Source organism: Lissotriton vulgaris, chromosome 1_1 (assembly GCF_964263255.1).
Source record: "Lissotriton vulgaris chromosome 1_1, aLisVul1.2, whole genome shotgun sequence".
Lineage (NCBI taxonomy): Eukaryota > Metazoa > Chordata > Amphibia > Caudata > Salamandridae > Lissotriton > Lissotriton vulgaris.
The window spans coordinates 171,140,195-171,153,787 of NC_141685.1; the positions used below are offsets into that span (position 1 = coordinate 171,140,195).

Genomic DNA, 13,593 nt, shown 5'->3' on the forward strand with positions numbered 1-13,593 from the left:
TCTACAGGTGACTGAAGCATGAACAGAGAAAAGAAGGTTTAAATTTAGTGAAACATAACGAAAAGGATTATTTCAAGGAAAGTTAAAACATTCTCGCGCTCTAGAGAAGAAACACATTCTATGTGCCAGGAATGGTGAGGATGTTGGAGCAGAAGAAACTGGTTAATGTGAAAGTTGTCAAATCCCTAAAGGAAAATTACCATAAATGTTTATCAAGTGCCAGTAACTGAGATTGAGGAGAACATTGGCCACAACTGATCCCCACACAGTGCACTTGAGAAAACTCAGTGATGTAAATTCTGTTTGATGGTTTATGAGAAATGCTTTGGAGACGCAAACCCTCCCCAACAGATCAGTATCCGTAGACGTGATGTGAAAGAACCATCAAGAAGACTAATATCCTCGGTTTACAAGCGCAAGCTTTTGTCTCCATCTCCTGTGATTCAGAGGAAAGAAAAGATTGTTTAAAAGAAAGTCATTGTAAATGCTCTTTCTCAGATGTTGATTCACCAAAGATGCTGGATTATCATTTCCAATATAGGAAGATTTTCCCCCACCAACTCTGTCTCTTGAGTTTGATCCGAGTGGTTTCAAAGGATCCTGTAACTCCAAAGTGGATCATGTACCTGTCTTAGCCACTGAGCAAAAAAGCATATACTGGCACTGAAAGTATAAAAGGGGCCAGTGTTACGCTATTGATAATTCTTAAACCACCCTGGCATGCCCTAATCATCTGTCATTACTTGTATGAACAAACATAGCTACCAGGCAAACACTAAAGCCTAAAGACCTTATCAGTACTTTTAAAACTCCTAAATCAAATGTGATAAAACAGAATCCCTAAATGAGACTAATTAAACAAGAGAAAATTCACCCGGGCATAACTTGGAGAAAATCAATCCATGAGAGGCCTCTTAATCAATACAAGGGGCTCCTCAGTGAAAGTTAATAGGACAAGTTAGATCAGTGCCTTTAAAGGTAGGAAAATGTTCTCCAGGTAAAAACTATCATTAGTTAAATACATATGTTAAGAAGAGCATCTGAAATGTATTTTAGAAGTTAATGCTGAGTTGTAACTTAAACAAGTACACAATCAGAAATCAGATTCAGTCTTAAAATGACGTGTATTCAGGAACAAACCCAACTTGGAGAAACAAACAACTCGAATAAGAACAATAACTGTGAGAACAGCTTTAGTTATCAATCCCACCTCACTAAACAGGAGAAAACTAGCCCTGGACGAAAACCCTATCAGTGTCCTGAATGCCAGAAAGGCTTCAGTCTCAAATCCAACCTTACTGTACATGAAAGAACTCACACTGGACAAAAACCTTATCAGTGCTCTGAATGCTCGAAAAGCTTCAGTCAGAAATCCAGACTTACGGTACATGAAAGAACCCACACTGGACACAAACCATATCAGTGCCCTGAATGCTGTAAAAGCTTCTGTAGCAAATTCAATTTCACTATACATGAAAGAACTCACACTGGACAAAAACCTTATCAGTGCTCTGAATGCTCGAAAAGCTTCAGTCAGAAATCCAGCCTTACTGTACATGAAAGAACCCACACTGGACAAAAACCATATCAGTGCTCCACGTGCCAAAAAAGCTTCAGTTTTTGTGGCAGTCTGATACAACATCAGGTAACTCACACTGGACAAAAACCTTACCAGTGCTCTGAATGCTTGAAACGCTTCAGTCAGAAATACAACCTTACTGTACATGAAAAGACCCACACTGGGTATAAACCGTATCAGTGCTCTGAATGCTGTAAAAGCTTCAGTCAGAAATCCAGCCTTACTGTACATGAAAGAACCCACACTGGACAAAAACCATATCAGTGCTCTGAATGCTGCAAAAGCTTCAGTCAGAAATCCAGCCTTACTGCACATGAAAGAACCCACACTGGACAAAAACCATATCAGTGCTCCACGTGCCAAAAAAGCTTCAGTTTTATTGGCAGTCTGATTCAACATCAGGTAACTCACACTGGACAAAAACCTTACCAGTGCTCTGAATACTGGAAAAGCTTCAGTCAGAAATCCAGCCTTACTGTACATGAAAGGACCCACACTGGGCATAAACTGTTATACTGCTCTGAATGCCAGAAAAGCTTCAGTAGTAAATCAGCTTTCTCTCACCACGAGAGAGCTCATACTGGACAAAAACCTTATCAGTGCTCTGAAAGCTGGAAAAGCTTCAGTCAGAAAGGCAACCTTACTAAACATGAAAGGACAAACACTGGGCATAAACTGTATCAGTGTTCTGAATGCCAAAAAGGTTTCTATCAGAAATCCGGTTTAACTCTACATCAGAGAATACATACCCGGCTCAAACAGTATCAGTGCTCTGAATGCCAGAAAAGCTTCAGTCGTAAAATAACTCTCACTCAACATGAGAGAACTCACACTGGGCAGACACCGTATCAGTGCTCTGAATGCTGGAAAAGCTTCAGTCAAAGATTCAGCCTTACTCGACATGAAAGAACCCACACTGGGTATAAACCCTATCAGTGCTCTGAATGCCAGAAAAGTTTCAGTCAGAAATCCAGTTTAACTCAACATGAGAGAATCCACACTGGGCTCAAACCGTATCAGTGCTCTGAATGCTGGAAAAGCTTCACTCGGAAATCTGACCTTACTGTACATGAAAGGACCCACACTGGGCTCAAACCGTATCAGTGCTCTGAGTGCCAAAACAACTTCAGGGATAGATCCGGTTTAATTGTTCATGAAAGAACCCACACTGGACATAAAACTTATCAGTGCCCTGAATGCCAGAAAAGTTTCAGTCGGAAATCCAGTTTAACTCATCATGAGAGAATCCACACTGGGCTCAAACCGTATCAGTGCTCTGAATGCTGGAAAAGCTTCAGTAAGAAAATAAATCTCTCTACACATGAGAGAACTCACACTGGACAAAAACCTTATCAGTGCTCTGAATGCCGGAAAAGCTTCAATCAGAAATCCAACCTTACTGTACATGAAAGGACCCACACTGGGCTCAAACCGTATCAGTGCTCTGAGTGCCAAAACAACTTCAAGTATAGATCCAGTTTAATTGCTCATGAAAGAACCCACACTGGACAAAAACTCATCAGTGCCCTGAATGCCAGAAAAGTTTCTGTGACAAATCCAGTTTAACTCAACATGAGAGAATCCATACTGGGCTCAAACCGTATCAGTGCTCTGAATGCTGGAAAAGCTTCCAACTGAAAAAGACTCTCACTAGACATGAAAGAACTCACACTGGGGAAAGACCTTATTAGCTCTCTGAATGCTGGAAAAGTTTCAGTCGGAAATCTGGTCTCACTCAATTTGGGAGAACTTACCTGTAAAAAACCTTGTCATTGTTCTAAATGCCTGGGAAGCGTCTGCTGGAGATTCAATTTCAGTCAACAAGAGAGAAAGCACAACGAGAAAGGAAATTACCCGTGCTCTCAATGTGACAAAAACTTCAGTTGTAAATGTAACCTTTCTACATAAGAGACAATGTGGGAGAATAAAAGGTGCTCACTGTCAACCCTGAGGAGGAGCTTTCAGCATCGCAAAACATTTACATGAAGCAGCCACAAAGACTCCACTCCATTGATTGTCCAACAAACCGTCTACTGAGAAAAGCACACAGCGAGGGATGGAAATGCTTGAATTAACCTCATCCTTTTGTAACTATTCGTGGCCTCATTCCATTCAGCGTGTTTTGCTCCCTGAGTGTTTATAAGCCATGGCTCTGACCCACAAAGGCCATTGATCCTGAACTTTGAGGCCACGCTGCTAGATTCAGGAATGTTTGTAACCTCAAACTGTTTCCAGCCTTAATAAGCCTCACCAGGGGGCTGCAGCCGGAGTCCCTTTGTCGTAGGTCTATATGGGACCAACATCTGTTCTGTGCCACGTAGGGCTGATCATTGAGAAAAACTAATGGTGATGGATGAACTGGTAGTTCATCTCGGCAACATCCCGTCACATCATTCTCTAGTCTTTGTGTAACTACAGACAAGGCCAGCCATATGCAAACCATTCTTGGCTCCACCCTAAATAATCCTAATGACTTCTGTTCCAATGGGACATGGCCTCGTATTACAAAGATATGCGAGACAGCAAGGACCCCCTGATACAGTTCAACTTCCTGGGTCAGGGCACTTGAAGAAAATGTGTTCCAATTTGGAGAACATATGTACCAACAAACAAAAGGCGTAAGCATGGGGGCAGCAATGGCCCCATCGATAACCAATATTTATATGGCTAGGTTTGAATTTCATCACATACACAACGAGATGGCACCATTCTATGAGTCTGTTTCCCATTGGTACCGGTTTATTGACAATATATTTTTTATATGGACCAATGGGGAACAGACTCTACAAGAATTTCTAGAATGGATTAATTTAGCAGATAGTAATCTCCGTTTCACTGCACAAGTTGATGCTACAAAAGTGGAATTCCTTGACATATATATCAAAAATGAATCCAAGAATCTGACGGTTGACTTATATACTAAGTCAACAGCAAGGAACACGCTACTCCATTTTAGTAGCTACCATCCGAGAAATCAGAAGGATGGGATACCATTTTCGCAGTTTTTGAGAGTGCGGCGAAACTGCACAAACATTAAAGATTATGATATTCAGGCTGTAAAAATGAAAGAGAAATTTCTTGCTCGCGGATATCCGAATCGTTTAATACGTGAGGCATATAAGCGAGCAAGATACTTTGATCGCGATGCTCTTCTGAATTCAAATAAACAACAGAAAGAACAAAAGTTGGTCTGCATAACAAAGCACTCTCCTCTAAATGCCACAGTCAGACAGATCATCAACTCAAACTGGCATCTATTAAATATAGAACCGACACAACCAAAACTACCAAAACCCATATTTGCGCATCGAAGCAACAAAAATCTGAAAGATCTAGTGGTTAGATCACGTTTCAGTGGAACTACCAATATTGTCCCCTTTGTACAGAAATCACTAAATGGAGAAAATGCCATTAAGGGCACCTCCAGATGTGGCACATGCCAATCTTGCGATGGCATAATATCAGGTGAGACATTCACATTCAACAAAGTACAAATACAGGCTAAGGAACTATGGACATGCAATACAACCAATATTGTTTATTTGATATTATGTCCATGTAACTTAGGTTACGTTGGAGAAACCGCAAGAACTATGAAACTCCGCGTAACGGAGCATAGATCTGCGATTAAAACAAAAAAATTTACAGCACCACTGGCATCCCATTTTTCTGAGTTCCATCATTCTCCGTCTCAGATCCGTTGGCGCATCCTAGAAAAGATTCATATAGCCAACAACAACGGCGGAGATAAAATTAGGAAAAAAGAGAGCTTTATTGGATCTTTACTCTTAATACATTTACCCATGGCTTAAATAATGACCTACCGTGGATAAATGCTATCTTATAACAAGAAAGATTGATGCCTCTGTCTTTATATCTCTTTAATTTGGGCAAATGATAGGATTAGTCAAATAATATATAGTCCCCCGTATATTAAGACCTTTCCATATATGACGCCAGCAGTAGGCATACCCATCTTATTTACGGTACTCACTTATTCATTTTTCATTTTTTCTTTGATAAATAAACAGTAAACAAATCAAAAATAAACCTAAAATAAACATTAGAAAAGCTAAATACTCATGACTGGTCAATACCGGGCATCTAGCGATATGAAGTCTTGTCGCTTTAAGATGCACGAGAAAACCAGGTGAACCAATTAGCTGCCTTGATAAATAGACCAATAAGAAAGCGCCAAACAAATCCTTTGCCCGAATATCGGAACCGCCGGGACACCACTCAAGCCGGTCCGTCTCATATAAGAGGAACACAGGTAAAACTTTTGCAGCCTTGCACCAAACGTGTAAAGCTTTCCTTAGTTTAAACAGGCTGGCCACGATATAACGTTAGCTACGTTCGTTTTTATCGTTTCAGCTGCCTTGATATTAGACCAATAAGAAAGCGCTAAACAAACTCTTTGCCCGAACATCAGATACCACCAGGACGCCGCCTTAGCCGGTCTGTTTCAGATAATACAAACACAGGTAAAACTTCTGCAGCTCTGCACCAAACGCGTTAAGCTTTTCTTAGTTGTAAATATGCTGGCCATGATATAACGTTTGCTGCATTCGCTTTGCCATTTCAGACCACATATGCCGTATAAATGCTGGGATTAACCATTGGCATTTATCGCAGCAGGTCGTCCACCCCGAGAGACGATTTAGGTAAACAATAGAGTCACCTTTGAATAGTAAAACCGTAACATACCTCAAAGATTTAATATGACCGGTGAACAAAATCTTTTTTCTTTATAGATGTATGACCACATGTATTTTTAATTCGTATCGGATACATACAGAGTATGGCACCTAAAAACAGCGAAAACTAAGGATTTTCTGGTAAACGCGGTAAGGAAAGGATGTGGTTTGATTAAGGACATGTATATGCAAACAGTAAACAAGTAATCAATGTGCTTTATTATAACTTATGCTTCAGATAAATAAAACGCATGCAGTATAAAACCAAACTTTACCTACTGCAATACTACCAGCGGCTCTATAGACTAAAACTGTAATATAAAAGCTAAAACAGTGGTATTTTTACAGAGCATGTACTGCATTAAATAGAGTTTTCAGATGATCAGTTACTTTTGTAGTGGCAGGTATTCGTTTCTGTGCCTCTAGTAATGATAGGAAATGTAAAACCAACCATATATGAGTGGACAAATATGAATAGGGTAATCAAAGGTAGTAAGTCAAAGTTTATGTTAGAAATTATAAATAAGTAATACCTGCCTTAATAAAATAAACTTATAAAAATACTGCCTGTTGAATAATGAGGTTCACCTGATTCACTTACAGTGATCTAAATATTTTGGCCTGACTATAACAATCCCGTGCCGCGAATGAAGTAGCCTACTGGATGTTTAGCGAGTCTAGGTGACCACTATATCTACATACAGAGTTTGAAATCCAAGTCAATCTGAGCTTCCTTAAAAGTCGGGTAAGCATATTCAATTAATTTGACAAATGATTACAACTATTTAGTCTCAGCATATAATCAGTGAATAATGTTCTCACATTGCAGATTTGGCCTTCATCGATACTCATATTAATCTCCACGGTATCTTGGCATTTATTCTGTCCTGACCCTTGATATCTATCCTGTTCTGTCCTTAAAATAGGTAAGCTTATCTGATGCCTTTAGACATGAATGATTAGTATAAAAGGTCCATACTAAAATCTTAATAAATGTGAAAGAGACTCTTTACACCCTGACAGTATGCTAAAAATGAACTTAGGTACAACAATTTATATTGCATGTAGTGCAACTGATATTAGGCTAATATCTTAACATAGTAATCAAGGAAAGCAATAATAGCTAATGATTTCTAGTGAACAGCCATTTTGCGAGCCAAATACCCAACCTTACTACACTTATATCTTTTTCTGTTGTCTTTCTTATTAACCTGGCTGTTTACCCTGGTTATGTAATTCTTTTTTCCCCTTTATCCTCTGTTTTATTCTGTCAGAGTTAGGTTGTCTATATATATATCACAACCAGTAAATGAGATGAACAGTATGCTATTATCCAAATGAAATAAGTTGCAACTGAAGAACTGTTGTCTATGTGTAAAAGAAAGATATGGTTACATTTCGTGAATTGTGTAGTCCATGGCAACTATGTATAGGATAGACACTATTATGTTTGGAAGCGGTATTATCAAATCGTGTTGATAACCAGTATCTAGCACATGTTATAAAAGCCAGAACACTAGCTGTTTTGTACACAGAAATATAATATTGTAAAAATATATTTTTTATAAATATCTTTTACAGCACGATGGTACAGTCCTGAGGAAGGCACTTAAATAGTGTTGAAACGCGTAGACAGGAGACAGGAAACCATCCAACAGTTTTTACATTTATGAATTATTTGAATGATTGAAGTTATGCATATGATGTAATGCTACAAAAAACTTTTTTATCTTTTGTGTATAATTATGTATCAATTTTATCAAATATCATGTTAGTGTAATAAGTATTAAATTTGTATCCTAATGTGTACAAACAGTAGTGGAATATCATTTCTCTACGTGGTCTAAGCCACCTTTTATGTGTTAGCTGGTTCCAAAAATTTGCCTGGGTATTTTACTCACACATACTCGTATTACAAAGATCCACACGAGTGGCCTCTTTCAATCTTCTTTTTGTTTCAAATAGAACCTGCTATCCCTTTAACCATGCCTCAGGCCTGCCAGGTTCCATGCTTTGGCTCTTATCATCAACCTTGAACCATCTCCATAACTTGGAAGCTCCGAAGACTTCACAGCTTGAAGTTTCCCACATTTTGATGGCCGTGGATTCAGGTTCAACTTGATAACCCAACTCTACTCAGTGGGAATTTTGCACTTCAAGCCACTTCTGTGCAGCTCGTCACCTTCTGATACTGATTCAGCCAAAAACCTTGCATCAAATTCCAGTGTTAATCATCACCAGAGACTAAACTTACCTTTGTCCCCTCGAGCATAGCTACCGAAGTCAGCTACAATTTTGTAGGTGACTTCCTGATTGATTCAGTGGATCTGCTCTTTTTTTTTTATTCATTTTCCTTTTTGTTTGGTTTTGACTTCCACTGTTTTGCTTTACCTTCGAGCGTGCCTTAGGCCATACTGCTCAAGCCACGGTACAAAAAGCGAGCTAAGAACACTTTAGTAGAAGAGACATTTACCTTTGCTGACCAAAGTTTGGGAAAAGCAAAGCAGGCTGACTCCAGAAAGCACACTAAGGTTACTCTCTTAGGTGGCATCTGCACCACCTGTAGATGCAAAAAGCAAAGATTATGAGGGAAGCTGTTGGTATCTGTGCCCCCAGAATTTGAGACTGCCTCCCTCTCTCAAACAGTTGAAAGAGCTAATAATGCACCCGCCAGAGATTCATGTCTCAGCAACTAAGACTGCTTGCTCCTGCCATACAACACACCCACTGTTACCTGAATCCCTTTACCTGCTACATAAACAAGTTGTGCTGTGCGTTGTGAACAGGCTTTCACCCCCTTTGTATGTAAATGAGTTTCTGTGATCAGACACCCCAGGCTCCCATTTCTTCTAGTGCTGTGATAATGTGAGAACGGTAACGAGATCACAAACAAGGGCTGTATTGTGAAATAATCATCTTCCAAGTCACACAGTAGTTTGTAGTTCTTTACTAGTCTTTTAAATGTACATCCCCCTATCCCGTTCCAAGGTAGAGTATAGTTTGCGAAGTGCGACTCTCTTGTGGCCCGCTCCCCAGATTAAGTCCATAAGAACAGAAACTGAGTCCAATTTCCTGAAGAAGTGCCGAGGCAGGTAAACTAGAGGGGTGGAGAAGCAGTATAAATGTATTAACAGCATTTTTGCAACTGCCACTCTACCCATGGGTTGATAGTGGCAGGGAGCCCCAAAACTACAGGGATCTGCTAACATTGGACATCACCTAAGTTGCCCTGTATAAGTTGTTGTTCGGTGTAGTAAGTTCACCCCTAAATACCTCAAGATGTCAGGGTGCCACCCCAGTGCTAATTGGGGCAGCACTTCCTGTTCTAAGTTGTGAGTTGGCGCATGGGATATAAGCTGGATTTGGTCCAATTTAGCCTTAGTCTAGGAGCTCTACCAAAATCGTCTAGAACCTCCATCACCTGCGGTAGATACGAATGCACGTTCCTGAGGCACACAAATTTATCATCAGCATACAGTGAAATGACCTCCCAATTTGGCCCACTCTGTATACAGATTGCTGAGTCCTGCGAACGAAACAGGCCAGTGATCAGGTCCATGACTACAAGGACGCCAAAAATTTTATGTTGAATAATAATGGAACCTGTACTTGCGGGTTGGGTACCCACTGCGATATTGTACACATTTTATTAGATTGTATGATGTTTTTAGATTTACGAAAATAATTTTTATGCCCGATTTTTAAAAAATACAGGATCAGAAATAGGATGCAAGCTGCTAGCTTTATAGCTGAAATGAGGTATCTAGATATTGCTTGTGCTATGGGGAAATTTTTGTGTAAAGTCAAGTTGTTTCTAAAGTGTTCAGAGTAAATATCTTATGCGGCGCTCATGGGGGGAGGATGAGCCTGTACATGTAAAGGTTAACGTTATGATTTGGAACCTTTGGAATTGATTTGATGCTGATGGAAATTACCTGACTTAATTACCCCTAGGGGTATTTTTGTATTTAGTACGAAGGAATGTACTATTTTATGGGAAGTACAAATGCCATGTTTTTAATAGGATCTTGTTCAAGTTTTAACAGTAATTTTATGTATAGGATATACTTTTAAGGTTGTAATTAACCAAATAAAGTTTTCTTACTGACAAAAGTCCATGACTAGGGCGAAAGTAATTGGCAGCGGGCATCTTTGCCACATCCTTCAAAAGAAACTGAGATCTCTGCCTGTCCGGATGTGGGCCAGTGGGTTGGTGTAGAGGAGATTTATTCAGTGCAGTATTTCTGCACCTAGTATCATGCACATCAGCACTTTCGTTAAGTAAAACTACCTCAGGGTGTTGAAGGCCTTCTTTATATCTAGTGCGAGTGCTGTTTATGGAGACAAATTCATGAAGATTCTTTCCCATCATCCGGAGAGGCGCCATAGGTTTAGACACGTTGTTCTCCCAGGTACGAAACCATTCTGGCCTTGGAGCCAATGTAGAGAGACAGGGGAGCAACCTGTTTGCAAGGACCGTCCTGCGAATTTTGTGGTCGGTGTACAGTGGCCAGTAGGAGCGTAGCTCCAGGGGGTCCCTGTTGGGCTTAGGCAGGACCAATATCATAGCCTCCCATAGGGATCCCAGCAGTGTGCCCTCCTGCTGGGCTGGTTGGTACATTTGGAGTAGCTTTGGATAGAGGGTTGCTCTATAGGTGAAGTAAAAGTCCACCGAGAACCCGACCATCCTAGGAGTTTTGTTGCATGTGATCTAGTCAATAATTAAGCCAATTTCCTCAGTGGTCAGAGTTTCAACTGGTGTATGTCCCTGAAGGGGGTTAAGTCTGCGGATCGTCAGTCTATTCAAATACTCATCTAATTGAGATTGCACTCCCAACACAGCCTGGTATACAGACGTCTGGTACTACAGGAAAGCCTGGTTTATATCTGTTTGTACATTCAATATCTCTCCCACCGGGGATCTACTGGCTATTCTGGAGGTCTTTGGGGTCAAGAAGCTTAGAAGCCATGCTAGTGCTTGATAGTGTAGTGTTCCTAGTCTGACCACCGCCTCACTTTACTCCTTTTGGAGAGGGTTGATTCTGGTCTAGTTTCATGCAGCTACCCCAGATATATTTCCGTTGTTCATATTGTTTGTTCAAAGGAGAGGTTCTGTCTCGCAAGGTATGTTTTACACCGTGCTACATCTTGATGCACAGGCCTTATGTGAGACCCTTAAAGGTATCCCACTCTATCACTGTCATAGAGGCAGTCCCTTCATTCTCCTGAAAGATGGCGATATGTGTACCTTCAGTATCACAGAAGACTCTGTCCTGTAGGGCCGGGGCATACAGCCTCCTAGTAGGTACTGGTGCATGTCATCTGCCCCACTGAATCATCATTTTGAGGTGGTTGTGGTCCAAAAATGTGTGGCCTAGACATTCAGGTCACAAGACCAAGGAAGCCACAGAGGGATTACATAGGAGCAAGCCGATTCTGGTGGGCAGTTAGTGTACTGATGAGAACAATTAGTATTCTTGTGTACAAGGATTCATCTGTCACCAGATGTTGCACATCTGGGTAAGCATAAGCCCGTCCACAATACATGGTTCATTCTGATTGCATTCCCGGTTTGTGGTGGGTGGAAGGATCTCTCTAGGGAGGTGTCATGGGCAGAATTAAAGTTCCCACCCCATATACTCAGCGTTGCCAGGGCTTGTATCAAGGGCTTGGATGAAGTACACCTGTCTCAAACTCAACACAGACAAGATGGAAGTCCTCATTTTTGGGAACAACACCTCACCATGGAATGACCCATGGTGCCCACGGATCTCGGCACCCCTCCCCCGTATCAACATACCATGCCCACAACCTCTGCATTATTCTGGATAGCAAGCTATCCATGAAGAAACAAGTCCATGCAGTCTCATCCACCTGCTGCCACACCCTTCGCACGCTCCACAAGAGCTTCAGGTGGCTCCCGGCAAACACCAGAAGGACCATCATGCAAGCCCTCATCACTAGCAGACTGAACACTGGAAACCCATTCTGCGTAAGAATCACTGCATGCCTCCAGATGATTCTCCAGACAATACAGAACTCAGTGGTAAGACTCATACTCAACCTCCCAGAATGACACACGTCACATCTCAAGAAACTACACTGGCTCCCGATTCAGAAGAGATGCCAGTGGAAGATGCTGACTCATGCCTCAAGACCTTGCGCAACGAAGGACCAGCATACCTCAACAAACGCCTGACCTTCCACCAACCGACCAGACAGCTTTGATCAGCTTCCCTCTCCCTCGCAGACACCCCACAGATCTGCTGAGCCAACAGCAGAGGACGCCATTGGAATCGCTGCAGCTCAACAGTTTCCCAACAAAAGCTTCACTCATCTCCTGTGGACGGCAGCCTTGACACCAACACCGACACTGGCAGTGTAGGGCGTTAGTTCTATTGAAGTTCAAGCCAACTCTGGGTCCTAGTGGTGTTTCTGGGGTCAGATCACCTTGTCCTCTGTCATCAGGGCAAGAGCAGGGTCCAATCACAGTTCTACTGGAATTTTCTTCAAGGCGAGGGCCAACTCTCCGTGCAGCAAGGCTCCCCCGAAGGGTGGGTGATGGGGTGGGGCTGCTGCAAGATTCCAGTTCCACTATGACCCTGGCTTGTTTTGCATGCTGCTTGCCCATTTGTAGGCTTGCAGTAGGAAGACCTACGCAGCCCTCTCTTCAAACAGGGATTTTGCCACTCTTGTCATGGGAGGGTACAGCTTGGGTCCTGGGATAGGGTCATCACTCAGCTGGTGATGACCCTATCCAACTCCTGGAAGAGGCGGCGCCTGTCTAGGGGAATTAGCAGGCTGGATGAATAACAACTACCTCCGCCTCAATGGGAGCAAAACCGAGCTTCTAGTGATGGGGAAACACCGTCAATCTGGTCTTCAGCATGGTGGCCACCCGAATTAGGGCCCACTCGCAACCCCTCTGAGCAGGTGAAAAACCTGGGTGTACGACTGGACGCCAATCTTTCCTTTGAACATCATATCAGAGGGGTTGCAGGCAAGTGCTATAGCATTCTAAAAAGACTTCGTAAAACCTTGGACCTACTCCCCGTCACTGGTAGAAACACGCTAATACATACCCTTGTCACCTCCCATCTGGACTATGGGAACTCACTGTATATCGGTCTGAGTAAGAAAGGACTGCACCAACTTCAGTGCGTTCAGAATGCGGCTGCTAGGTTGGCATTGTATTGTGTTCAAAACTATGTGTATGGCACAAGGAATTGCACAGGGAAAGGGACATATATACCTACAAAATATGCTGACCATGTATCGTCCTAAGCGGCTACTGAGATCCCTAGGTAGTATTCTTTT

General features: G+C 41.9%; 1 protein-coding gene across 4 annotated transcripts in view; it reads left to right on the forward strand.

The window, feature by feature from the left end:
- Window positions 1-934: 934 nt before the first annotated feature.
- LOC147738033 (uncharacterized) overlaps window positions 935-13,593 on the forward strand; it is a 95,037-nt gene continuing 82,378 nt past the window's right edge. For 2 of the 4 annotated variants that reach the window (XM_086952090.1, XM_086952089.1), the window contains exon 1: window positions 935-3,045. In XM_086952090.1, the coding sequence (XP_086808216.1) occupies window positions 1,118-3,045 (1,928 nt within the window). In that variant the 5' untranslated portion in view covers window positions 935-1,117. Of the gene's footprint in view, window positions 3,095-3,122; window positions 3,936-4,406; window positions 4,423-13,593 lie in introns of those variants that run through there. The other 2 variants (XM_086952086.1, XM_086952091.1) reach the window with 2 other exon arrangements.